This window comes from Andrena cerasifolii, chromosome 2, assembly GCF_050908995.1.
Source record: "Andrena cerasifolii isolate SP2316 chromosome 2, iyAndCera1_principal, whole genome shotgun sequence".
In the NCBI taxonomy this organism is placed as follows: domain Eukaryota; kingdom Metazoa; phylum Arthropoda; class Insecta; order Hymenoptera; family Andrenidae; genus Andrena; species Andrena cerasifolii.
In genome coordinates, this window is record NC_135119.1 from 21,576,459 (window position 1) to 21,604,390 (window position 27,932).

General features: G+C 38.3%; 2 protein-coding genes across 3 annotated transcripts in view; one reads left to right on the forward strand and one right to left on the reverse strand.

The window, feature by feature from the left end:
- Rps26 (ribosomal protein S26) overlaps nucleotides 1–27,932 on the reverse strand; it is a 65,228-nt gene that overhangs the window by 7,905 nt on the left and 29,391 nt on the right. The window lies entirely within an intron of this gene.
- On the forward strand, nucleotides 19,190–27,371 carry LOC143366101 (E3 ubiquitin-protein ligase MIB1-like). 2 transcript variants are annotated; one of them, XM_076806884.1, is made up of 6 exons: nucleotides 19,190–19,409; nucleotides 19,757–20,067; nucleotides 21,807–21,981; nucleotides 22,679–22,880; nucleotides 23,103–23,260; nucleotides 23,658–27,371. In XM_076806884.1, exons 1-6 carry the CDS (start codon nucleotides 19,194–19,196, stop codon nucleotides 23,796–23,798), a joined length of 1,203 nt encoding a protein of 400 aa, XP_076662999.1. In that variant the 5' UTR covers nucleotides 19,190–19,193; the 3' UTR covers nucleotides 23,799–27,371. The 2 variants fall into 2 exon arrangements, with proteins under 2 accessions (XP_076662999.1, XP_076663000.1); XM_076806885.1 differs by having other exon boundaries at nucleotides 22,679–22,844.

The following is a 27,932-nucleotide window of genomic DNA, read 5'->3' on the forward strand; positions in this document are numbered from 1 at the left end:
AAAAGAAAAGAAGGTACGAGAACGTGGAAAACACCGTTGACCCAATTGGGGGCGGGCGGCGGGAATTCCAGCTGGCTGGGCTGTTTGAGAGCGCGACTGTATTCAGGTGCACGTACCGCGGCACAAACAAACCCATTATTTTAGAATAATGTAAAATCTTATTTTCCCCCGGTAACGAAAGCCGTTATGAAGAGAAATAGGTCGGGGCTGGAATCCACGCTTTTATCCCGGTGCCGGACAACGGCGGAAAAGGAACTAGCCGCGGCATCGCGCGTACAATAAAATATCCGCAAATAGAAAATTGGAGTTCGCCGGGGAAAGCTTGAATGCGGGGCTGAAATTAAAATGTTACGTCACCGAGTGTCTCGGGGATTACCACTGGTGAACGGATATTTTAAGATCTTATTTAACGTCCCCGCCTGGCCACCACCCACCCCCTCCTAGAAATCTCACTGATAACGTGCGAATTACCAGCTGCTGTATAGAGACAACGCTGCGCACTGATCCTGGCCACCTTATCCTCCCTTCTTCCTCTGCTTTCGGACCTGTACTGTTTGATTCAAGTGTAATCTCTTTTGTTTTTAAACCACGATGGGTGGGGAGGATCGTTGTATTAAGGGAGATCCGCGATTAAGCTTATTTGGAAAGCGATATTAACTCTTGGATGATTGATAGCTTGATAGTCGATTCAATGCACGCCACTTTCAATTATAATTTCCATCGCAGCTACCTCAGAATAAGGTTCTACGTTAAATTTTGTTAGGATTGGAAATTCTATTTTCTTTACTGATAGCAATTGAAATTGGTGCTGAATTAGTAAACGATTGCAGCTGAACTAGTATATGATTAGAACTGAAACTGGCATCCAATTGGAACTGACAACGAGCTGCAACAGGAATTAGTACTAGGTTTCAGGATTTTAGAGATAGCAGAGGGGCTAACAAGGTAGGAGAGTGATTTGGAAGTGGTTCTTCAGTGAATAAATCGGAATTAGTACCTCAGGAGAAACGATAGCGCGGAGTTCGAATGGCGGAGTTCGGAGGGCTGGAAGATTTAAGCTCAGAAGAAATATTAGCTTCTAAAAATAATATCTAACTGCGGTAATAGACTCTATACATTATCCAACGCCTACACGAATCACGTCACAGTAAGTATTCCCCCCATCAGCTCTCTAAAGCAACGTGACATTTTAATTCACTTTTTTGGAGTGAAAGAAGTAGCTTTTCGGCTGCACATCGGGTCCAATGCAGATATTTCTTCAGGGGCGGCCGATTTCCAAAGATTTTCCTTTATGGCCGCCGCAAATGGCTCATAAAATTCAATGAGAGTGATCCTCCGCCGTGGAAATCCTCCCAAGGAAGAGGGATGTCCTCGGGCGGTCATAAATAATTTCATTAAAAATACATTCGATTGAAGTCGAAACCATCTGCGTAATCAGAAGACCGAGTTATAAATTCTTAAGGGGAATGGAAGAGGTCCGATGTCATCTCGGGCTCCTCGCGCGAAAGAATTATTTTGAACCGGCGCGAAGGATGGATAACGGCACGGAACGAAAGAGGGAGGGGGAGGATAAAACTTGGATTCTTTTCCACCTCGTGTAGCAGTTAGATGACGTAAGCAATCGGGGGTTGGTGCAATCGTGCGGAAAATTTCTTTTCCATCTGCGGTATATGCGACCACCACCCATCATTGCTCCCTCGTCGAGGGCAGCCGAGAAAAACGAGCTGAATTAATTAATTAATTTTCCCTTCTTCTGTCCGACAGCTTCAGTGTCTGTATAGATCTCCCGTAATTTCTTGTTCAAGCTAAAAGCGAAACGGTGGAAAGAAGTTGATCTCCGTTCTTGAATATTTAACTACTCTCTCCTCTGTTGTACAACCACACCTCCTATTTCGGTAATGAAACTTCCAGACAATTGCAAATTTCGGAGTTCCCAATGATTCAGTGGACATTTCTCAGTCTCGAAAGTAATAGGGCAGTGTTTCTTCTTACAACGTTAATGTATTAAAAATTGTTCAAATCGAATGTTGACAATTGCACGCATATCTACTCGCGAGGTAGGTGGTGCACCGTGTTTCGAAAATAATTCGCGTGGGCTGTGCCGAAATTACAGAAACAGAGAGGTTCTGTACCATTCTGCAACTGGAGGCTCCTATTTAGAGATACGAGCAATCAAAATTTATGCGTCTGACTTCCGGCGCGCGCTATTTAAATCGCAGACGGTGAAGCGCGCGTGCAGTTTCGTACGAAGAAGACTTACAAATTTCCGTTTGCTAAATGATTTTGAGACACCCCGAGTGATTAATTCTCTTTGTTTCCCGGCTCGAGGGATTTATTGATTCTATCGCTTGAAGAACTCGAACGTGGAGCTGTTGGATCCGGAGGTGCACTGGCTTCTATCTGTATTAGATTTCTGTTTGCTTACGCGTGTGTGGTTTATGCGCCACTACGAACGGAGAGTCCGTTCGATGTACTATTTTACGGCTTCAACTTTGTTCAGACGAATTTATTGCCGATGCCTCGAGAATTCCGGAGAAAAACTCCCACACGACCTCGGCCTTAAACCTGACTCACCATGTGTGCACGTTGGTAGAAGAAAAAAGGTCCCAGTGTTGCGCAAACAGATGGATACCAGCCATGCAACGTTCTGTTGCATTACATTTCAGGGATCATTATCGAAATACGTCATTGCAAACTGACCTTTTCTTCGAACGAAAAATTCTGATTTATTTTCTTCGGCTCTTACGTAATACAGTTACTAGCTGCAATGCTTCATCGAGTTAATATTTAATGGAGTCTAATCAAAGGAGATTTAATTCAGTTATTAGCTTTCTAAGAGAAAAGGATTCTTTGTGTATAATATAAATTAAATACTGATTTGCAGTTAATTCTTTATAGAGCAATGGATACAGAATACCTACCAATTTTACCAACTGAATTTTAAAATTAACGCAAACCGAATGCAACAGAACCATATTATTTATGGGACATCAGATTTCGCTCGGCCCGCAACCTGTTTGTTTGTAAAATATCGTACGAAATAAGTGTTATTGACGGTCACCTGCTAACATTTCCCTCGTAAAGTGGGTGGCCCCATTGCCGAGCATGCAAGAATGTGATCATTTAGAAGTAACTACACCCATTTTATCGATACAGAAAAATGCTTGCGCGAGGCATAAATTATCGAGAATGTTGGATAAAAATCTTTGCCACAGACCTATTTCAACGCACGTACTTGTTCCACCTCACAACATTTTCAAACTCTATCAACAGGAATCCGAGTTCCTGCTTCAGTGTAGCAGATAATTTACACCGAGCTCATTAATTCCGATGAATAACGTCATCGCCTAATAGCTGTTGTTATCAGATGCGGCGACAAAAGCCACACGTGTCCCTTTGCCTAATATCAGACTCCGCATTTGCCTACATTACTGCGCAACTTTGCAGTACAAGACTGTGTAGCTTTTGTTGTTGCATAGTTGCATATAATGCTATATAGTGCAGCAGAAAAACTGTTCGACAGTTAACGAAAACGGCAGCGCCAACGACACGATAACGACAGAATCAAAATATACGATTCCTCCAACTGTAACGTCCTACCGCTCGACTCTCGTGCACCCATTCCTATACCACTTTCAATAGAAAATAAAAGGCAATTGGCAGACAAAGGGGGCGAGGTCAGTAATGGGTGCATTCACCTTAACTCCCGCGGAAAACAGACAATCGCGTTCGCCTTGATCGAAACCGGGGGTGACTAACGAGGATGCCGATCTCCCGGTGACTCCTACGTGGCCGCACCTGCGACTTGTCTGCCTCCATATTTTACGCCGGAGTCATTTCCATCGCCGCGAGAAAGTTGGAGGCTCCCCGTCTCCGTCTGCCCCACCCCCCTCGCCCCGCCGACCGTCCACCACCCCCGCCCGCGGCGACCGTAACCAACTCCTTTTGCAATAACTTTTAAAGGAGCCCAGAATTAATATATTTTTTCAGAGCGCACGGCGGAATGGCTGGCCGGGTGCCGCGGTCGGGTATTGAACGCATAAATTACGCGGCTCGAGCCAAAGTGCTGCGATTGAAGTGCTTTCTTGCCCCCCCCCCCCCTGTGGCCCTTTCCCCGCCCTACGCCCTCATCCCTCCACCTACGGTTTTCCCCGTTTTTTTTACCCCCCACCGTGGTCCTCTTTCTCGCTTCTTCCACCGTCGATCCAGACCACGAAGTACCAACCCCTTTCCAGCAGCCCTCCCTCCCCCCCAACGCCCGTTCCACTTCCACGGAATCCAAACTCCGCGGATGGAATTAGTTGGTAGTTGTGATTTAGTTTTGGTTCGAATACTCTGCCCCCTGTCCGTCCCTTTCGCTTTCTCCGACCATCTCTCTCTCCCTGTCACCGTCCTTCGCCCTCCCTCTATCGCCTCCCTGCCGCCCCCGAACTCGGGGTGCAACCCCTTCGACGGTGTCCCTGAGGAATTTCGATTTTCGTCACGGCGATGCGAGCTCGACGATGGGGTTCGAGGTCTGGTCACGATGGCACGTGAGCCTGCCGTTTCGAGCTGCCAGGACCTTCCAGCAGGAATCGAATCGTCCTCGTGAGTTAGCGAGAATTTCGTAAGTGTTTTTTAAGCATCGCGAGGAAGCCTGTCTTTTGAAGTTGCTGGTCGCTGGATGGGGTTTCGTGATTTCCAGCATTCGTGGCTTGATCCTGTTGAATTGGACGTAATACTTCCTTGCAGCGCATTCTGTAGAGTTTGGGCGCTCGATTAATTGTGATTAGTGTTCCTGAGTTCTCGATATTTTTTGTTTCAGAGAAATCAGAACTGAGGTCATATTTCTTGAGAATTCTCGAGAATTCTCGAGAAATTGAAAAAAATATTGGAAAAATTATATTTTTGGAATAGTGTTGATAATATTTATCAAAAACACAAGAAAACTTTAAGTAAATGATTATTCCTGTCTAATTTGTACAAAACTTGTGTAAATGAAAAAATAGATATTAAATATAATTGGTAAATTTATTTATTTAATACAAAATTTGTACAAAGCGAAACATTACTTTTTGGTTTTAAAATTTATTTTTAAATAGCACAATGCGTCTAATGTAGCGTCAGAGAATCTATTTTGTTTTTGTGGCAAAATCTGTTACTGTTATATTTTGACGTTTTAGAAAAATCTGTCTTGGCTGTTAAATGAAAAAATGCGTCTTTTGACGGTTTTGGAAGAAATTCTGGATCATGTAAAAATTTTATACGGGGTACAATAGTCTTATCTCCTCTTTTCAGTATTTCTTCTTTAATAGCCACAAGAAACTCATTAGGTACTTAATTCAGCATACAATTTTTCTAAATTTTTAAATAAGAATTTAAGAGCACCTTCAGCAGTTAATAATATCGAATCTTCTGTACTGTGATTTTCTATTGGAATTCATATAAGTTCTAATGTTATTAATAAGATGTATTATAAATTGTAGATGTGTTTATACGTTCGCGATTAACTAGTAATACATTCATTTACGAAAATAAATCAGATTTATAATATTTTTCCTAGACTTAAGTTTCTCGAGAAATTATAGTATTTCTCGAGAAATAAGAAATAAGCGATTATAAAATTTCTCGAGAAATTCTCGAGAAAGCATTCTCGAGAAGGAACACTACTTGTGATGTAGATACAAGGCACTCGTGGTGTTTGATAACTGATACTCAGTAGTGGAATTCAGGTTCCTTTTTAGATCCTTATTTGCGAAGGTGACAGAGCAGTGACGCACTCAGCATTTAATTTTGGGGAAAGCCGAGTTGAAAGGATAAAAATATTTTTAATGAAAATTCAATAAAATTCATTAAGTGATTATGCAAATTTATTTAAAGAATAAATCCAGTTTTCTTTTCTTTTTACAAAGCTCCTCCTCTGGGTGCGCCACTGTGTTAGGGTACTGAAAATGATACCATAGGTATGTTTTTCTTCCGTGGAAGGATTTTCCCTGGGGAGAATAGATTTTGAAAATCTGCCGAGGACGAGTCACTGAAACTCTGTTCCATATCTTTCTACACATGGTTATTCCTGTCAGCCTCACATTTGTATATTCCATTGATATTAAAATACTGATTATGAATACCTGTAGCAGTAACACAGTCAGAGAAAACCCAATTGTACAATTTCGATTCGCCATTATTGTGCCAGAAGTTTAAGACATTTTCAAAAAATTAGGACACAAGCCACGTAACCACGATTCTTATGACCTATAATCTTTTAATTTAAACAACGCAGCAACACCTCGATGTTGTCGTCCACGAAACAAATAATAGATTACGTTGGAAAGACTCCTGGGGAATCAACAACAACGTAAAAGTGTTTAACCTCGCCTGGCATCGAATCAACGTTCGTCGAAAAAATTGATAGGTATCATTATTCCAATTACGTTCTGTCAGAAGCGAAAACCTTCGCGTCGGTGTTCTGTCTCGCGTGCACCGCGAAATGACAGAAAATGGACGAATCGAATCAACGAATCGGAGAGTCGAAAGAGAAGAGGACCTCTTTGAAGTGCATCGGCACTCTTCGGCCACTGGGAGTGCCAATTCTGATAGAAGCGGCGGAAATTGCGTCACGGTGGCTAACGTTCTTCATGGCTTCTGCATATTAGCTCCCTCGCCTCTGTTTCTCCTCTTTCCACGTTTTTTTTTTCTTCCTTCGACAAACCTCCCTTTGGCTAATTTCAAATATGAACAGTGATTTGGCCATGACGTGGCTGCCGATAAAAGGCGCTCTTTGAGTAATATTAATGATTGTCATAAATGCAGAATTTGTGTTTGTGATTTTATTTAACAGTTAAATTTAAGGTGTCGACATTATTAATTCCTGTTCTCTGGCAAAGTGAATTGATTTCCCTCAAAGTTGATTCCTTGAAAATAAGAAAGTTTATAGTTTTCTGTTTCTTTTACATGTATAATTTCTCGAAAAAGAAAAACTAGTTTTCGAAAATAAATTTCCATTCTGTTCACTTGTTTTTTGGACTATGATTATTGAATTGTTCTAACCAATTACTGTCACCTTAAGCTATTTTACTTAAAATAACGAATAAATAAACGTTGTAAAGTCATACACGAGAAGAATTATGTAATTCAACCTATAATCTATACTATAGATTATATACTATAGTTTATTTATTCGTTACTTTAAGTAAAATAGCTTAAGGTGACAGTAATTGATTAGGTGTCAGTAATTGGGTCTTTTACCCTATATCATTCTATTTTTTTTCGTGGCGTTAAACGCATAAACTCAAGTAAACATTTTCCCAAATTCGCCGATAACGTTTTCCATTTCTTTCTCCATATATCGGTGACGAAACCTTTCCCTGAAAAACTACTTTCCCCAATCAATAAGACTACCGCGCAGAAAGTAAAAATTCTCGTATTGAAAATTAATTCTCGCGCAAAAGAGGCGAAGCAGTCTCACTTCCGCGGTTAAGAACGGTATTGGAGTACCTACCGATACAATCGCGAACCGTACCCATTTACTCCGCAACTCTTTTTTTTTTTTAGTCCAAGCAAATCAAGCGTATTTAACAACAGAGCCACGAGGGGATTGCCACTGTCGATTGACAATGTCGATGGTTGGGCCTCGTTGAAAGTTCCATTAACCGATCCCTAACACTCTTTTTCCCTCGAAAAATTCGCGGATCAATAGGAAATACGCCGTTCAGCGAAGCGATTTACACGTTCGAATCGTCGCCAATCTCAAATCGCGATATTGATATCAGCGTCTCGACATTGTTTCAAAAATAGGAAAACTATTCTTACAGCGAAAGCTTCGATAGGTAGGTGCTATACAAATTTTTTAGAACAAACGGATTTGTTCCCATTTTCTCTATGAAAACCAGTAGAACGCAGTATTTCCTAACGGAACGTGACGTAGGTAATTAAAACAATAATATAAAACTGAGGAAAAAGTGGCAACGAAATATTCTTTGCGAAGAAGTCAAAGTATACCGACAGGCACGGAGCAAAATATAATATTTCAATGAAATGGAATATTAAAATACAGTGTAAAATAATACAGGAGCGTGAAATACACGAAATTTAATAATAATAAAATCATAGGACATCAGTTCGAATCTACGTAAAGCTATTTTTTTTTTATTCTGTTTCAATATATGTATATTCCAGAAAATATAATCATGTTGGAATAACTTTATACGGATATTATTCACGTGCATTCGTTAAAATGATTTCCAGACGGAATGCCATTTAATTTCAAATCAGAGCTGAATATTAATCATTAATATTTGTAATAGAAATCATGGAAGGGTAGGGGTAATTTTGCTCGGTTAGGCCCCGAGAAATTCTCGGCTCCGAGCATTGGTGTGTTCTCCAAAGGAATAGGACCCGTCCTCAAGAATGAGAAGGGAATTTATTTCGGCGCGCGTCGGCGATACGCGCTTCCGGAATTGAAGAATTGATGGACAGCAAGGTGGGGAACGAGAAATTGAAGGTTTATTTATCGCCCGGAGTTTTGATCGAATCGGCTCCTCGGCGGACGTGAATGACTGATAGGAAATCCGAAAACTTCGAAACAATCTACGGAGGAGACGCGCGGCCGAAACGAAAAGGAAGATAAATGGAATTTCGCCTCTATTCCGCGCGAACCGCCGAGATAAACAGCTCCGAGGTTTAAAGATTCCCTATCGCGACTTCTTGATCGCTCGTGAATATTTTAAGAATATCGCGAAACACGCTTCGAATGAACTTTTGTCTTTGCTACTGTGCAGCGAGACAATCGTAATTGCTTGCAATCAAAGAGGCAGTACGTGCTTCAGATGCTTTAATTACTTCTTCGTTTTCCCTCCAATCTTTGGATAAAAGTTCGCAGGGTCGTCTACTTGCAATGCGAGCATTTAAGTTCAAGGTCATCCCAAGGTCACGATATTAAAGCCAATTAAATTCATCTTTGTATCACTCATGAGACTTCGTGATAAATCGTATGCTATCGACCGTTGTAAAATAAAGAATTTTCGACACGTTTTACTGCAATTTATTGCCCGTCGGATAAACTTTGTTACAAAACATTTCCTTATCACTTTATCCGGAATACCTAAAAACAATCCTGCACACCATTGGCAGAACCATCAACTTATACATTACACTAAATTCAGCCGCTGGAAACCGAAGAGAGGCCGTTCCAAAATTCAGTTACGATCAACGCTAGAATACTTCAAGGACCACGATACCAGATGAACGCTATCAAACGCCGCATGTGTATCAAGAAAGAGCAATTGGCGCTCGGCGCAGCAGTCGCGCAACCTCCGCGACTGATCGATTCGATCCACCTCGTTCAAGTGGCAATTAACAGTCGCGTTAAATTTCAGCCGACTTACCAAGAAGAAGTGTGTTACACTTTCCGTCCCGCCATTAGCGGCCAGCATCTCGGTACGTTTAACTTGACCGATACCAATTCCCATCGCGTGGAATGCAATCCCTGCCAATGGAACGCCACGAAGGCGCCCACTCGGTCCATCGTCCACCGAGGATTCGCGGCGGAGCCGGGATCATCGCCGTGCGAGACCGGAAAGGAGCGGCGAAGAAGGGAGCAGATGATCGTGATCTCACGAGTGACCTCACAGCGCGATCTCCCCGGCGAAACGTCATGCGTCCGTGAACCATGGTCCCGGAGCCGCCTGATTTATCCGAGAATTCGTGATCCCGTCCGGTAGTGATCGAGGCGATCGATGGAGTTTCGGGGATGCGCCACCTTACCCCCGTGATTGCACTCGCGTCAATTATATATTTAGCACTCCGCAGCGCGATCTCTCTCCGCTGACTCACTGGCCACCGAACAGGAGCGTGGCTCGCGAACGGGAGAAGAACAGAGGCGAAACGCACCGACCGCGGAGATCGGAAACAGAGCCGCGTGTACAGCGAGTTCTCGGTAGACTCTGCAATGATGCCTCGTTTGTCAGTGACTCACTAAATGCACGATATATACACGTACGGCGGCGGGCGCGTGTTGGACGATACCGATACAAAGTGGACGAGATTCGAAGCAAGTATCTTGCTCCGTATGCTGAACCACGCCATTCATTAATGAGATTCATATGCCCCCCTCCACCCCTATCTCGCCGCCAGCTTGCAATTATTTTGACCGCGATGTACCTCGCGATGCATATTCGTTTCTCGGTTAACACTTTGGCGGCCGCGTCGTTTGGTGTAAACTCATGTCAGCTGTCGATCTTCTTGAAATTTCCTAGGTGCTCTTCGCTTTTTGAAAATCATCGAGACAGCGTATTGTGAATGGAGTGGAAATCTGTGATTGGTGTGGTTTTATTGGTGGTAAATATGAAATTGAGATGAATTCTTAGGCTTGCAGGGAATAATCGATGGAAATCATGATATTGACGTCAATGTGTTAGTATAAATAATATGGAATAGAGTAATGGGTCTGTTTGTGTTCGTTAAGGGCACCTTTCGGTCTGAAAGTCGATTTTTTTTTATTTTATTTTTTGAATGTTCAACCTTTTAGGAATACGTGTTTAAAAGGATTTGTTGAAATTCGTAAAATTCCTGAAGTGATAGGCATTTGAGTAGCGGCAAATGCATGGGCAACAACCGGCCACGCGACGCCCACGTAAAACTTTAAACGCGCTTTTCTCGAAACAGTGTTCTCAAAACGGTGGGACCTGTATCTCCAAAAGTTATTATCCGATTCGACTGAAACTTTTTCTATTTTGAAGAATATACTTTTGACTAGGGGTGATATCAGAAAAAATACAAAAATTGAAAATTTATAATTTTCAAAGCCGTTGAAAGGGTGAAAAATATAGGGGAAAAGTGATTTCAAACTTCAAGTATCGTTATTTTCTAAAAAAAATGTTATTTTTGTAATTTTTTCTGCCCCCCCCCCCCCCTAGCCAGAAGTATATTCTTCAAAATAAAAAAAGTTTCAGTCGAATCCGATAATAACTTTTGGAGATACAGATCCCACCGATTTGGATCAATTTTTTGACGCCTTGACTTTAACGACTCCCCAGTGCCGTCTGCAATGATTAATTATAAAACAAAAAATATATTTCTATAATCTAAGACATCCTTAATACAAAGCAAAAAGTCCCATTAAATTATATATAGTAGTTTTCCTTTAATTAATTTCTAAAGATCACCTATTTTTTGGGCTCTAGAAGGTCTCCTTAATGAATGCTGCTGCGCAAGTTTGTAATGAGTTATTAATATTTATGTTCCACTTAGATAATTTAGAAGGAAATTGATTAGTTTCTCTGTATGTGGCATGAAAATTGCATCTCGTTTTAGATCAAATCTGTTTCCACATGAAATATTCTGAGTGTTATTTCAATGATTTAATCAGATTTGTATGTAGTATGTATGAACACTGAAGAAAGGTAGAAATTTGTTTAAAAATTAAAATGCGTATTCATATGTATAAAGTACATTAACCCTTTATAACGCCGTGTAACTTTCAATTCTCAAACGACTACAGATATAACTTTCATATTCAACTACTGTTACATAGACATAACTTTATTTTACACTAAAATGTGTATGAAACGAAACTAAAATGTATCTGCTAATTTATATACAATCTTCAATGCCTATCGATGTTCTAAAAATTTCGGCTGTAGGGGATTAAATTGTAAAACTGTTAGATTATTGTTATTTAACAATATATGATAATACTGCATTTATTTTATTTTTATTTTCCGTCTTTATTTCACCAATCTGGTGCATGGGATGGTGATAAAGGCGAGGCCAAGCTAAAGCTGTGATTAGGCATATCGTCTGGATTAGTGTAAAGGTACGAACCTAAGAAATAAGATTCGAATACAAAAACTGAAACTAAAGACTAAAACTAAATCGAAGAACTAGAACTAAAAGCTAAAGGCTAGAAAGTGATAAAAAAATTGTATTATATCATTAAAGAAACATAATTAATTACACTGCTATTTATGACGTGCACATACATATGTATAAGTACTTGTCCCAAATGCACGTTTTCTCTGCATCACTTTCCCATGATTTCGCCATAAGTCCACGGCAGAGACATTACTGTCGCATACTGATTTACCACCAGTGACAATTATCGTAATTACGACGGTTCCCCGAGACAATAAATAAAATATAATTGCGAGCGACATTCGCTGTAATGTCAGCGCGCTGTCAAGTCGAATCTCTGGTTTGTTTTTATCCTCTTCCTTCAGATGACGTGAATCGCGCCTTAAATCCTGCGGGAATGAAAAAATTACAAATTATAATGACAAAGTGCTCACTGGAGAATGCTTTACAAACGTTCGAGAGCAATCCTATAAACGTCAAATTACAGCAGGTGAAACTAGATGAACATACACACACATGCATATATTTGTAATTTGCAACTAAATGAGAATACTGTGTCCTAAAAATATTAAGATCGGTTGGGAATGAAAATAACGAATAAGGAACTTGTCAAGTTGCGACTTTCCCAAGAAAGCTCCTTGAATATTTATGCTTCATAGAATTAAACTGTAATAGCAGCATGAGTGGGATAAGTTATTGTAACAGCATTAATAAAAAGACTGCCTTTTCCCGAAACGAGACTATTTTTTCTAGACTTATTCTTATATTGATTTATGGTTTAAATTAAATGAATTTTAAATTTTCAGCAAATTGCTGCATCAAGCGAAACGGGGATGCAAAAATATTGATGAATGAGTCGTTACGGTTACTATGTTAATAGCTTTAAGAATGCCCAACCGTAAACTGACTTCAACCGTGTAATTACCGAACTTGTAATTAGGACACTTATAACGTATTTTACGATTTCATGTCGTGTAATTCATACTGCTTATTATTCTGCCATTACGGCAAACTAACTCGCTTAATTTAATAATCCTTCGTGAGGAAAGATTTATTACCCCGGCAAGACTGTTCGATACTTTCGCGAAAGTGTCTCGCGCGGTGATGGATTCGAGTATATCAAAAACAATATCGAAGCCTGAAATTATGTGTATATTTTTCATTACGTTTTTAATTAAGAACTGCTTAAAAAATTCTGTGCCACTACTTCACTACAAACAAACTTGCGGTACCATCGTTTTCTTAGGAATCGAATAACGAAATAATTGAAAGAAAAATTACACGCTTGTTCCCATTCACTAATACATACATAAATATTTAAAAAGAAAATACAGTGATACTTAATTATTGAAGTAAACCAACAAAACCTCCCGACTAATAACAAACACCACTTGATAATTAAAAACACTGTATTCAAGTATAACAGCCAAATTTATCCTAAAAAATAGTATCTCTGATTTTTAAATTTATTTACTCTGCTTTTAATGTTCCCGGCAGAAGTAGGAAACACGCGTTGACAAACTGCCTACAGCAATCCTCTTAAATAGCAGTGGTGTCGATTCTAGGTCACGAATAAAAGGAGAGGGACGAGCCAATAATTTGTGATGTTTAGTTGTTTATTAGCATCGATGATGCCATTTGCTCGCTGTGCACGAGGCAACTGGTGGAAGTGCTTCATCCTTGAATTGGAACATTTCGAAGCCAGCCCAATTGTGCCGCGATAGCTTACGTAACGCACGCATAAATTACGGTGGCAGCGGCGATGACGCTACTTATAATTATTATTGATGAGAAAGTTTCGCAGAGACGGCGGTCGTAATAATATCGTCGACGTGACGACATCCGTTGCTCGGTTGCTGTGGATGACACTCGTGTGACGTATCTGCTACCGTGCACCGTGATGTGACGTGCTCAAATATCGGGCATGTCTCTGTCACGCACGATGTCTCGTTCTATTAGATGCACGTCGGCGACATACAGGCACACACGTCGCATCAAGTTGTAATTTGAACGTTAGTAAACGCTCGATAAACATGTCTGCTCCTTTAAAATTGTCCCTGTCCATTTGCTCACGCAGGGAAACGATACCAGCAACACGGAGATGAAGTTCCATTAGCAATCACCGATATTGCGGTACTTTTTTTTTAAATATATATTTTTTTTAAATATATATTATAATTATATAATATATATAATTTTTTAAACATAGACCCCTGAAGAACTTAATTATTACTAGAGACCATGGTATGGTACGTGTAGTAAAAAAAAATGGGTACACGTGTATTACATATATCCGTACCTCGATCCGTGTAGCTTTTAATACACGGGTACCCGTGCACTATTTCACGTGTATTTTTAAATACACGTTTATTAACGTATTTGTGTATTTTGATCAGAATTGGGCATTAACTACGGGGGAATGGGCAATGGCGGTCACTTAAGCAATAAGTGTAATAAAACCGAGTGATGTTTTTCAATTTTAAGGATTATCGTTGCGTCTAAAAAGAAACTCGCTTATTACCAGTAAGGTCTTAATTTTTTTGTATCAGAATAGGTAATCGATTAAATAAATCTTGTTAATTTTATAATTGTGTTATCAGTTACAATCTGAAAATTTGTAAAACCATACTTTCCGCATATTATTCTAGTAAATGTATTTAAATACATTAATTCTTTTATGAATTTCGCAATCCGTCAGAGTTCTGGGATATCTATAGATATTAAAAATCAGACGAATCAAAATACGGATACGTTAATACACGTGAAATAGGGATCTCTAATTATTACTTTGTTCCGCATGGAAAAAAAATTATTCAGAATTACATCACTCAACAGCGAGAAATCTTACTAAAAAAAAATGATATTGAAATACCCCAAAAGGGGATGTAGCACGATACGAAAGCCTCGTAATGGAACGCAAGTGAAAAAGGGCAGAAGGACTTTCGGAATTCGAGCGCACCCAGCCTTTAAAACAAAGCAATGAAATCGAAACGGCTGAAATTGCACAGAGCGCGAATCTTCCAGGCGAATTAATCAATTTACAGCTATTAACGCAATAGCACCGCCACTCGATCCCTTCTGAATATTTATACCGATAAAGTCGCTCGATTCGCGAGCTCGTGATTGCGGTTGCCTCCGAACGAGTAGCTCGGTGCCTACGAGGCCTAGCTTAAAAGAAAAAAAAAAGGGGGATCCGCCGGCGAAGCACCGTAAAAATTTTATAGTCTCCGAGGGCGGTCTTTTTGGCGCAAACGGGGGAACGTAAAATGCGTAATGACGCCTCGAAATCGAATAAAACTGGGGAAAGAGCTGTTAGGCGCGGGCAAATCGATCCTGCGGTAAAACGACAATTATACGAACCGATGCGGGTAATGGACCATTTGTGTTAATCATGAGGCAGAGTAGGCGCTTCTATTCGCTCTTTCTTCTTTGTCCGGGAATACGTTACTCGTTAAAATTCGTCCGCTTCGTTCTGTCGGAGAGAATTCTTCCATTTCTCAATTTCGTAACCAGGACTACCGAGATTTCGGTGAGCTTCATAGGAACAGGCAGATTTCGCTTCATCCTCTAGTCTACACGCTGAGATCGTTTGCTTCGATAAATTTATTCAAATTTATAATGTATTAAAAAATTTCAAGAAATTCTGATCTGTATCGTTCACTTTCAATTTTTGCCCGAAAGTAAAAGCTTCCTCGAGGACATCTTTTGTCAATTGGGCACCAATTCAAAATTTCGTACAGTGTATTTGGCGATCGAAATGTCATTTCACTAGATTTTCAGAAAATCTCAATGCGCATTTTTCGATACTTTTCTACGAAGAATCTTCCCCTTTTAGAGTTCGCATTGCACGTTTCCAGGTTCCTGCCATTAACATGTACGAACATGTACGTGTACTGTTACATTTTAGTGATAGAAACGAGTATTAAGAACCATGGAGTAACAAGAGATATTTCGCAAGGACATGCTCGGTTCGAACGGAACATTGGAGTGGCGCAGCGTTTGGATGGTAGAACCGTCAGATAAGAGTGCTATAGAAAACGAGTGTCCTGCTAGAGGTATATATCTGGTTGAAAAACGACTGCTCGATGTCTATCGGAAACGCACGTGACAAGTTTCAAACACGTGCACGTGCGTGCGGCAAACATATGCATGCCTGTGGTACCCCAAGCGTGCTGGTGCCTCGAGGAGGTCCTGTCAGAAGACAGCTGTCACGTCTCTTTCTGTCTGTAGCCTGAAGGAAAGTCTCTCCATGGGACCTCGCCAAGCACAACCATAGTTGGAAGTGTCTTCCTGGCGCATCGGTGAAATGAAGTTTTTATAATTAACACGCGATAAAGATAGCAGGCTGTGGAAACCGGCTCCTGGAATTAGAACTGCCTGCGGTTACTATAAAACCGTACACAATTACCACGTGTGTGGCGGAGGATTAAAATATTACCTGGCTAGACGGATCCCCTTTCAAATTCTACAGGGAAATAGCTATTCTATATCTTATTTAATGCTGAAAGTGAGCTCCATGTCTTATAAAAAAATAGGAATACAGTTGAGAATTAATTGAGGTAGTATGTACGTGTGTTCCTCGGTAATGCACAGTTTTTATATAAAATATTTTTCGTAGAAGGATCTTCAGTGTAGATTACTGAAGAGGAGATGGCTAGACGGATCCTCTTTCAAATTCTACAGGGAAATAGCTATTCTATATCTTATTTACTACTGAAAGTGGGGGGCTCTATGTCTTATAAAAAAATAGGAATAGAGTTGAGAATTAATTGCGGTAGTATGTACGTGTGTTCCTCGGTAATGCACAGTTTTTATATAAAATATTTTTCATAGAAAGATCTTCAGTGTAGATTACTGAAGAGGAGATGCTGCTCCATCTAACAATGTACCTACTCCGTTAAAATAGATCATTGAAAAGTTTGTTTAAAGCCCGAAAATATATTTATCTTCGAACGGTACCAAGCTACACTAAACGACTTGTAGTTGAAATGAAATTACCCCCTGTTAAACCGCGTAGGCGTAAGACAGCTGGTTGGACGCAGAAGATCCGCGAATAGGGGCTAAAAAGAATGGTGCGCGTCAGAATTGCTTAAGATTTTCCGATATTTGTGTGGAATCTGAAAGATGCCAGTCTTAATTGGGGCAACGTCCATTTCCACTAGTCATATAGCAATGTCGCGCGGAACGATGGTGTAGATCATGGGCACACTATTATGAACATCTGCTGCTGCGTAATCTACGTACACCGGCTATTACAAATCATAGTTTGCAGGGTTTGTTAATCAACAAACATGCCTGCTAATGATGCCGTGGTCATAAACAGAGAAAGGATTTCGGTTGATTTCTGCGTAAACCGTTCCCCATCGACAGCCCCCGAAAATACCCGAGCGACGAATATCTGTTTGATTTCACGCGATTTGCCGTTGGTTAACAACTGCACATGGCGACACTAATGCGGAGCAATAAAGCGGCATCGAATTACAAGCGTGTCCCAAACAATGTAATTGATTGCGCATCCTTTGATAACAAATCCGTTTTGGACCCGCCAGCGACAATTGCGATTTCCGATCAGCCTGCTTAAAGCCTGCATCGGGCAGGGTTTAACGACAATAATCGTTAAGTCGTTTATAATTCTGCGTTGCCAACATTTAAATCAACGTCGAGGCATTAGATTTTCATTATTTTTTAAAGCAACATCCATTCGTTTAACGCTGTGCTCTTCGATGTTGCTTTTCGACACTTTCTTTTAATATTTAAAGACGACGTAATTGTTGTTTACAGTTTGCACCAGTAACTATATGGGAAAAATATTTTTGACACCTCTTACGCGTACTCAAGTATATAGAATAATCTATTTTGTTATCTGAACTCCCAATATTTTATTTATTTATTTAAGTGCTGATATATATATCGTAAATAAGCACTTAAATAAATAAATAAAAAATATATATATCACAAAGTGTATAGTGTTGAAAGTTATCTGAATTTAGTGCGCAGTTCGCCACTATTGTACATACATATGTATATTATTTCCGCTTTAAATAGTTCAGTGTTAAAAATTATAAAGAACACTTCAAAAATCAAGATTGTTAAAATAGTTTGTTATAAGATTATATAGGTACTCTTATGATTTGTATATAGAATTAACGTTCAGTGCATACGTGTTTGATTGTTATTCAGCATTTTTTCTGGAAAGCCAAGGCTTACACATATTCAGAATGTTAATCCTGTAATTTCAATTCATTTGTTGGAATATAGAAATTACAAACTTCCGCTTCTCGTGTCAAATGCGAGACACCCAGCATAGAGTGTGTTTATACCTAATTGTAGGTAATTATTGACGAATATTGAATTCCCAAACATATTGCAGGGGCCATACTCCAGTAAATCAATATGCATAAGATAATGGGGATATCAAATACTGCTTGTAGATTGCGTGTTACATTCTATGCAAAATAAAGGCTTTGTTACTAAAACATTTCTCTGAAGACAGGTGAAGCCCTGTATAAACTTTAACGACTCTATAGTAACCGTAGAATGTACGTAACTCTTACCAGAAACAATTTAAGACGGTAGACGCTGTCAACGAATAAAAAAGCCACATCTTTATCACACACATAATATCTTAAATATATTTACTTTTCACCTACTTCACCAATAATTGTATGCAAAATTAATAAAAAGTGCAGATATAATATACAAAAGAATCCTTCTCGCGAATCCTACTCAAAAAGACTATCTTAACCGTCCATATCTTTCTGAACTAACTTCTTCCCGTACCACGATTAGGAAGAAAGTAAAAATCTCATATTAAGGCGAAAATGGCACGAAACGTTTCTTTTCTACTGACAAGGGAACATCCCGAACCCGGAAATTCGAAAAATTCTGAAACTTTATGAATATGTAGAGAATTTCCTCCTCATTACAACGCAATTTTTGTTTTTTGCCCAAATTCACTCTAAGGGTGTGTAATTGACCGCTGAAAATCCGGTTATTTTCCGATTTGGTGTTATAACTCGTGAACTGTAAAATAATTTCTTCACCAAATGATAGATCTAATTAAACGAAGTAACTTTTGTCTTGAAACTTTTCTCCTATCTCTTACAAATTGCGAGTTACAAAGTAAAACCGGAAAATAGCCGAGGGGTTAATTCCACCCGCTTAGACTGAATTTGGGCAGCAAACAAAAATTGCGCTGTAATCAAGAGAAAATCCCCTATATATTCACAAAGTTTCAGAATTTTTTTAAATTTCCGGTTCGGGATCTTCCCTTGTGAGTGTTTTACTATAATTATACAAAGCTGCAGCCGCGATTAAGGTGACGAATCGTGTGTGAAAGGTGTCTTCTTTCTGATTGCAGCGCGATGCGGGTGCTCCTCTCGAAACTTCCGCGACCATGGATAGTTGACGAGAAAAAGGACGATGGCTACACGGCCCTTCACCTGGCTGCCCTCAACAATCATGTCGAAGTCGCTGAACAGTTGGCACGTGCCGGGAAAGCCGACCTGGATTTGCAAAATGTCAATTTGCAGACAGCGCTGCACCTCGCTGTCGAGCGACAGCACACGCAGATCGTTCGTGTACGTTCATCTCGCCCAGAAAGGAATTCACCTCTGATCCCATGTTTCGCAAAACGATTCACCGAGCATTTCCACTGTCCCGTTTTCTTTTGAAACACCATTTCCAGCGCCGAGCTTTTTCGACGCAACGAAGTATCGTGACATCTTCCTCGACGATAGACTGTTAGCCATTCAGCACGCTCTTTCCACTTGATTTCAATTCGTATGGAATAAAATTCGACGAAACATTGAAATTAGTCTAGAATTTAGTAGAAATATTAAGACATCGCTGCGACTCGAGGCGGCGGATTTACTTCGCAACGTTTCTCAATAATTGCGTGTATGCAAGTCGTAAAATACTGTTGCAGCTGCTGGTGCGCGAAGGCGCCAACTTGAACGTGGCGGACAAGGATGGCGACACGCCTCTTCACGAAGCCTTGAGATATCACACGTTGTCGCAGCTGCGACAGCTGCAGGATGTTCAGGACGTAGGACGCCTCCTGATGGGCCTTGGCGCGCAGGGCCAGGACAAGAAGAGCAGCTCTTTCATTGCCTGCTTCCTGGCTGCCCACGGAGCCGATCTGGAACTTAAGAACAAAAAGGGACAGACACCTCTTGACCTATGCCCGGACCCGAATCTCTGCAAGACGCTTACTACCTGCCACAAGGACCGAGAATCGTTAGTAATTCTAATCTCTTTTCACCCAGAAACATCGTCGCGGTTCAGGGGCGATGGTCAAATGAGCCCTTGGAAATCAGGGCAACTTGAGCCAAGATGTTTTGAAACACCGTTCGTCGTTTTCGAGTACAGCGAAAATGATGAAGTTTGTGTATGGCTTTATTTGTCGAGTGTGGAGAATGCAACATTTTGGAGAACTTTCAACGAAAATCGTATTTTTATTTAGGAGAAATGTGACGAAAGCCTTCGTTTTATAGAGTGTTTGTAAAAATGTAGGTCATTTTTTCAGGATCAGGATAAAAAAATGTTGGTATACACATATGTCCAACAGCGCTTAGTTCTGCGGTTATAAGTATTCTGATATTCCGTAAAATGCGGGCCCGGACTGCCTTTAGAGGGCCGGGATTTTTTCATTGAAATTGCAAATTTTATTTACTTAAAATTTATGCATAAATACCACCAACATGTTCGGCAAAGTATCCAAATTTTTACGTGGACACTGTAGTGACCAGCCCGGCCCTCTAAAGGTTAAAGTGGTATTCTATTAAGGGGACTAGGCAGTCGAAAAATCGATTTTGTATTGCATTTTCCGAAAGTACTATCTTTTCTTTATAAAATGCCGCTTGGTTTATAGTAAAATTCGCAAAATTGTAGATTTGGCAGCTAGAAACGTCAAGGGGCAAGCTATAGCGTCGCCTTTGCCCAGAAACTTTAAACGCGTTTTTCTCGAATATTTTTTTCTCTTCATTTTTTTTTCTGATTGCGAACGAATTGAGGTTCAGATCGACTTGGAAAAAATTGCAGGATGTGTAAAACATGTGCCATTTCGGGGCAAACCTCTTATAGCACAAGCAAAATGATGGAGCTCTATCAAAATCCGGTGACTTCTTATTTTTTTTATGAAAATCTCGAATTTTTACGAACCCTATAAGAGGTTTGCTCCGAAATGGCGCATGTTTTACACGTCCTGTAATTTTTGCCAAGTCGATCTGAACCTCAATTCGTTCGCAATCAGAAAAAAAATGAAGAGAAAAAAATATTCGAGAGAAACGCGTTTAATGTTTCTGGGCAAAACGTAGTACTTTCGGAAAATGCAATAAAAATCGATTTTTCGACTGCCTGGTCCCCTTAAGTGTATATCGTACTCAAGCGTGCAAATACGGTGGATAATTTACATATCTGTAAGCAGAGTAATCTCCACGTTTTCGAAGCACAGATTTAGCTGTGCAACATGTTGGTTCTCGTATAATATAGGGTACAATATGTACGCAGCAATACGCTGCTGTAATCTACTGCAATCAAATCTTAAATGCGCCTCTAATTCACAGTTAAACTCAGTACTCTGGTACTAATTTAATTTTTTCAAACAGTGAAGAAATAATTCCTCTGTCGTCAATTTTCTACATTTCTCCTGTAACATGTTGTAAAAAATCTGGCTAAAAAGATGCGTGACAGAATTATTCAACTTCTCGAATTTTTACAAACTGTTAATGGAATTGTAATTATATAATGTCTTCTTACTTCTTTGTTATTTATTAGTAAATTAATTAATTTAGTTATTATTTATTTCTTCCATCCACCCTTAGATCTTAAACTACTATAAAATAAAGAACTAAGAATGGCAGAGACGTAAATAACAAAGAAGTAAGAAGACATTATATAATTAATTTATTAGTAAATTAATTAATTAGTAAATTTTCATTTTTACGAGTATCCAACACACGTAATTACACTTGCAGACACAGTATCGAACCGTCAGCTCCATCAGCGACGATCGACGAGTGTTTGGTCTGCTCGGATGGAAAACGCGAAATGCTCTTCAGCCCCTGCGGACATGTAGCTTGTTGCAACACTTGTGCACCGAGGGTAAGGAAATGTCTGATCTGCAGGGAGAACGTTATGTCGAGACTGAAGGTAAGATATCTTCGCGACAAAATTCTGTGTTCATTGTCTTATTATAATGCAGTAATAGGTAACTAAATATTTTACGTGCTACTAAAATACCTGATTATAGCAGTTTAAAATAAATTACGTTTTTCAAATTTTGTTTAGAATTTGTACATGTAGATCTTGTAAAATTTTAGAAAATTTCTAAATTTGTATCTGCTGAACGCTGGGAATTGGTAGATGTTAAAGGTACGATGTGGCATTTCCTTCGTTTCTTCATCGCGATTGCAAGCAATCACAAGCTGTCAGTGTTTGAATGGTTTGAAAGAACTTTAATTTTTAGGAATTTAAGCAAACGATGTGCAAATCCTTTTGTCTAATAATTCAGTAAAAAGTCTTCCCTAAAGGGGAAGACTTTTGCATCACTAAATGCATCACTAAAATGCAAAAGATCAAGTCTTATAGATAAAATAAAACAATGATCTTTAAAAGTATACTTGTTGAAAGAAAACACGATCGTAGTTCATTTTTGATAGTTCCACAAAATACATATTTTCTGAAAATTTCAAGTGTATCGATGAAGTATCCTTCGAAATGAAACTCTCCGATGAAAGTTGTACTTGCGATAGATATTGTGGCTCACCGATGACCCGCGTGGCACAGGGCGTGCTAATTATCAGCGTGGTACAGAGAAGCTGGAAAAATCGAAATTATTTGTTTGCAGATCGAAGAGTGCGTCGTTTGTTCCGACCGCAAAGCCGGCGTACTGTTTCGCCCATGCGGGCATATGTGCGCTTGCGAAAGCTGCGCTGCCCTTATGAAGAAGTGCGTCCAATGCAGGGCTCAAATTCAACACATGGTGCCACTATCAGTTTGCTGTGGCGGAGGAGGTGATGTCACTTACGTTAAGGGATGCAATACTTCAGGTAGAAATATCGAGAATACATCTACTCGGGCACAGTAGAACCATCCATTATCCGAACTAGAAGAGGGACACAAAAAAAAACTAGTCTATTAAACATTCATTTCTTTCACATTGATAGTTCTATAGTTTAAGTTAAGATAATCATTCAGTGGGAATAAAATAGAAATTGCATTGAGACTGAAAAGCATTCTATTCTTTACACGAATCGTTGTATTACAAACAGGTACCATCACAGAAGTTAAGAGCGATTCGGAAGAGGAACCAACAACAAGTAAGCAAGCTACCGGAGGTGGTGAGCCTATTATGAACAATGGAAGTATTGATAAAACTCTCAGTGATATAGAGAAACTCGAACAGCAGCTGCAGGACATCAAAGAACAGGTGTGTATTAAACACTGTCGTTTCGATTATTATTATCTGTAACGTATATAGGTAAAATACGTAGAGAACATAAGCTTTTGATATGGCTCGCGAAAATTCAAGCAACTAAAATGTAAAATTCTGAAATAATAACTTCTACGCTTTTGTACAGTCACCCTGGGATTTTTTTATAAAATTGTAAAGGACATATACGAAATCACAGCCATGGTTGAGCACTGAAATTAATTCTCGTTGCGGACGTGTTAAAATGCTCGTTTCAGAGGAGTTTCATCGAATTATGGAAATTACATGATTAGTATTCAATGTAGTTGGTCGTTGTCGCAAATCAAGCTAAATTAATGAATTCACTTGAACGGACAAGTACATCTTAATTTTCTTCGGCCTTTTCTTCTCGCAGACCATGTGCCCAGTTTGCCTGGATCGTTTGAAGAACATGATATTCCTATGCGGCCACGGAACCTGCCAAATGTGCGGTGACCGGATGTCGGAGTGTCCTATATGCCGGAAGGCAGTGGACAGGCGAATTCTACTGTACTGAACGATAGAGAACTGATCATCGTTTGGAGCTGAAGTTGGTCTGCATAGAGTAAAATGATAAAGGAACAATTAAATCTTAGCGACCCGTATTTTATTATTTTATGATAGAACAGTCTCCCAGTATTTAAAGAATGTATAATATTCTATACTCACGAATCCGTCATTTTCCTGAAAATATTTATACCAATACCAATTTTTAGTGAAAAATTGAATCCTCCTTTTTGGTACACTGGTGCTGGAAAGACAATTATTTCATTTCAGTATGTTAAAGAGAAGACGTGTCGCAATATTTAATTGTTCTTTTATTAGGAATGAATAATTGAATGAAAGGGAAATTCGTTTCTCTGTAAAGTTTTACAAGTTGTAAGTTTGTAAGTTTACAACTTCGTGCTCCGATCATTGCGACACAGGTATAAGCCATTGATTAATTATCGAAATAGATTATCGATTGCGAATTAAATGAAGCACGAAATTCATATAACAGTATAGGGAAATATGAGAAAGATTGTCACTATCTAATAAGTAATAATAGTGCTCCATTCCCTTTCGTTTTCGAAGTGAATTTTATCAGCGTATATTCAATGATAAATACACGATTGTCTTCTAGTAATTAGGATTACTTGATAAGAATATTTACGATGTTTCTGTGCATTTATATTAACGTTTACAATTCTTGTGGTACACTATTTGTATGCATAATTATTATCATGAAACATATTGTATGAAAAAAAAAAGTGTAAGCATTGCTGTCAAAGATACATTATACAACTAGAACTTTTCTTAAATTAAGATGACCTTTTATAAAGCTTTTGCTTTCCTCAATCAGGTACAATAATTAACAGGACAAGGAAACGTTTATTTTTCAAGGCAAAAGATTTTTTTCTAATAAGTCACATGTGCAACTTAATGATATAGCTACTATAAATGCAAACTTATTCGTAACGAAGGTTCGATATTGTTATGTCGTTTCTTTTGTTTGCATACACGATGATCCTGTACATTAACGTAATAGTTTTTGATGAAAATTTGATTACCAATTTTTATCACGTAATTATTTACACCTTACGTTTTATATTCTATTATCGCTATCAGATTAATTATTAGCATATTGCATTCCCTTATGTTTTGCAGTTGTTTTGTGCGATTTTACTTTCCAGATTCTCTTGTCCTGTAGTGACTGGACGTGAATTTTGTGTAAATACGTCAGATACGTTATTTTGTTAACGGAATAATCGATACTTTCACAGTTTTGATATTTACAATGACAGTGGATAGTGCCAATTAGTTTTATAAGGTATCAAAACTATAGCTTATCATTGAGCACCTAATTAATTATGAGAACCTGAAGAAAATAATAATTGTAATCACTGTAATTCAAGATTACTTAATTCTATAATTCACATTTAAAGAATAATAAACATTTACCCTTCAAATATAATAATAACGAAATTTATAATCAATAATTACTCGCATAAGCATAGTATGTTCAGCAGTGTATGTCTTCTTGGGCAGCAAAAGTAATTAAGTTTCTCTCAACAATGAAGGAAAAGGGAAGCGAAGCTTTGGAAAGGTAACAAACATTCAACGAATATGAAATTCAGTATTTTTGTCGAGTTATAGAAGTCCTTGCAAGGCTCTGCATCTTCTTTCCTTCCGGTATACTGAATTTAAAATTATAATTATTGAAAGTGAATCACGAGAAACGGAACGGTTACGTATATCCTTTAGAAATGGAATTATTGCAAAATGTATGTGAAATTTTATTCAAAATTATCAGGATCATTAATGTTTGATCAACTGGATAAAAATACATCGTTCTACTAACAACTTCAGAACTCTAATTAAGATGACCTTGAGACGTCGAAATCGCGCTCAGCGTTATTGCCCTTTAAAGCTGTTAGATTTTCTTTCTAGATCAGTTTTTCTGTAACAAAATGTTGTCCATATTTTTCTGGTTTTACAATTAAGGGAAATATTTAAGTATTCCGTTTCTAGTGACCTTACGTAAACATCATGGGTTCTTGTTAAATCAGCATAAAGCAAAATATTGCTCATTAATGGTGTACCTAAAAAAGAATGTTCATAGCATTTGAAACAAAACTTAATATTGTAGACCAGATTAATAAGCTTATAGACATAAATTTCTAACCTTAGAATTAGTTTTTAGTTTTTTGTTTTTCTGTTTCATCTTCCTATATTTTTAGAAGAATACCCATTTTGTAACAATTTCCTTGAACATTTTGTTTCACATATCTTATAAAAATGTCACAGCTTCCAATGATTTATAAGAATTAGTAAATACAGTAATAAATGCTTCTCTAAAGTTCAATTGCGTTTTTGTAGATATGACCAGTGGTGTGTTACGTGTTCTATGATGCAAGGATTGATTGCATTACAATATGAAATTTATTTTATTTTGTAATGTGATTTGATCTGGAAATGTTATCCTATAGTATAAACTAGACATAATGAGAACAAAAATATAAAAATGTAGTAACTCTTATATTTAGAATAAGTTCAATTTCAAATTGTTTAGCAAACATGGTAACGCACAACGTAGGACAACGACGACCCCACTCAAAAATTCTTTTTCTTTTCAAATTTCTTTAAAATTGCTCCCCTGAATCTTCCATTTACAAACTTTTTTAAAAGCTTTTGCGAGGCAATTACTATACTTAGAATAGAAATTTTATTAGATTTAAAATAAGTAGATGAATAATTAAAAAATATTAGGCATCGAAATCAAATTTAAGACTCCACATTTTGCTGACATTTAATTAAATAAACTATAGCACAAAATAAAATTGAAAATAAATTTGAAGAAATATTTTATATGTATTCTTATATTAAACAAGTTTAAAGAACTTTATTCGTTGATTAAAAATAAAATTCATTTACCTATGAAGAAAAACTATTGATTTATAAACGGAGTTTATAAACAAATTATAAACGGTAGCACAAAACATTGATGAATTATTGATTACTTACTATAATAAGAATAATTACTGATTAATTTGGAGTCTTAAATAAGATAATACAAGCTATAAAAATGTGTAGCCTTTAAGTCATTCCTGTTTTCATAGTATTTCTGCAAAATGACTTGTCTTAATGCAAAAATATTAATGCATTACATTTCAAAGACAAAATGTAAACAATAACGTTACAGTGGTATCGTAAAACATTACTGTAATATTATAAAATATTAAATGATACTTCAAAAATGAAACATAATTCACTGTATGTATTTCATGAGAAATGTAAAGGAATGTCTCGATCATTCGAAATAACACGATTTTCAAATAATACGTTTGTTTTCTATCTCTTCCCTTTAAATATGTAAATGAAATTCAATTTTTTAAATTTTTTAACTAATTTAAATTTAACTAATTTGAATTACGATACCATTGTGCCATTTTCATCTTCAGCGAAGTAATATTGTACTGCGAATATTTTAATCTCTGCGGTTCACATGACTATCACTAGAATTGTATTGTTGTACACAGTATGTACATCTGCCTGATTTGTATTTAATGGAATTGTAACAATAAATGCATCTGTCATGCCTCTCAGCAAACAGTAATTCTTTGAGTATATATCTACAGGGTGTTCGAGAACAGACACTAGAAAATGAAAGGGAAGATTCTACATGGGAAACGTTACCAAGATGCTTGGAAGATGTTTGGGAAACGTTACCAAGTATCCGAGCACACCAACATGGAGGTACCTTCGAAAGTGACCCATTTCTACAAAATATGTCTGGGTTAGAAACCACTTTCCTCTGTGTGAATTACAACATTTAGTAAACGTAGTGATGTTCATTAAAAATGGACCTAATTGTTTCGCGTTTGAACTCATTTTCATCGCAAAACCTTAAAAAATCCATTGGTAATACTTCCATGAACATTTATCAAAAACATGAACATTTTATTTTTCTGTACCGGGTATTTTACCTGGCCCAATGGTTTTATTGCTCTCGGCAGTTAACGGGCGGCCTACCCGGGACTGCAGGCCCTCACTCGCAGCGAGGAAGCAAAACTGTGGGGTGGGTAGGTCTTTCCCGATAATCCGAGAAAAAAAGCATTTCAATAATCCGAGGAAGAATTGTAATATGCACTACATGACATGCACACACTTC

Excerpts from the sequence above, each read along its gene's own strand:
- LOC143366101 (XM_076806884.1), top strand. The coding sequence starts at position 19,194 with ATGCGGGTGCTCCTCTCGAAACTTCCGCGACCATGGATAGTTGACGAG. Across the intron at positions 22,881-23,102 it reads TAAGGGATGCAATACTTCAG|GTACCATCACAGAAGTTAAG; the intron begins GTAGAAATATCG and ends TATTACAAACAG. Across the intron at positions 23,261-23,657 it reads TGCAGGACATCAAAGAACAG|ACCATGTGCCCAGTTTGCCT; the intron begins GTGTGTATTAAA and ends TTCTTCTCGCAG.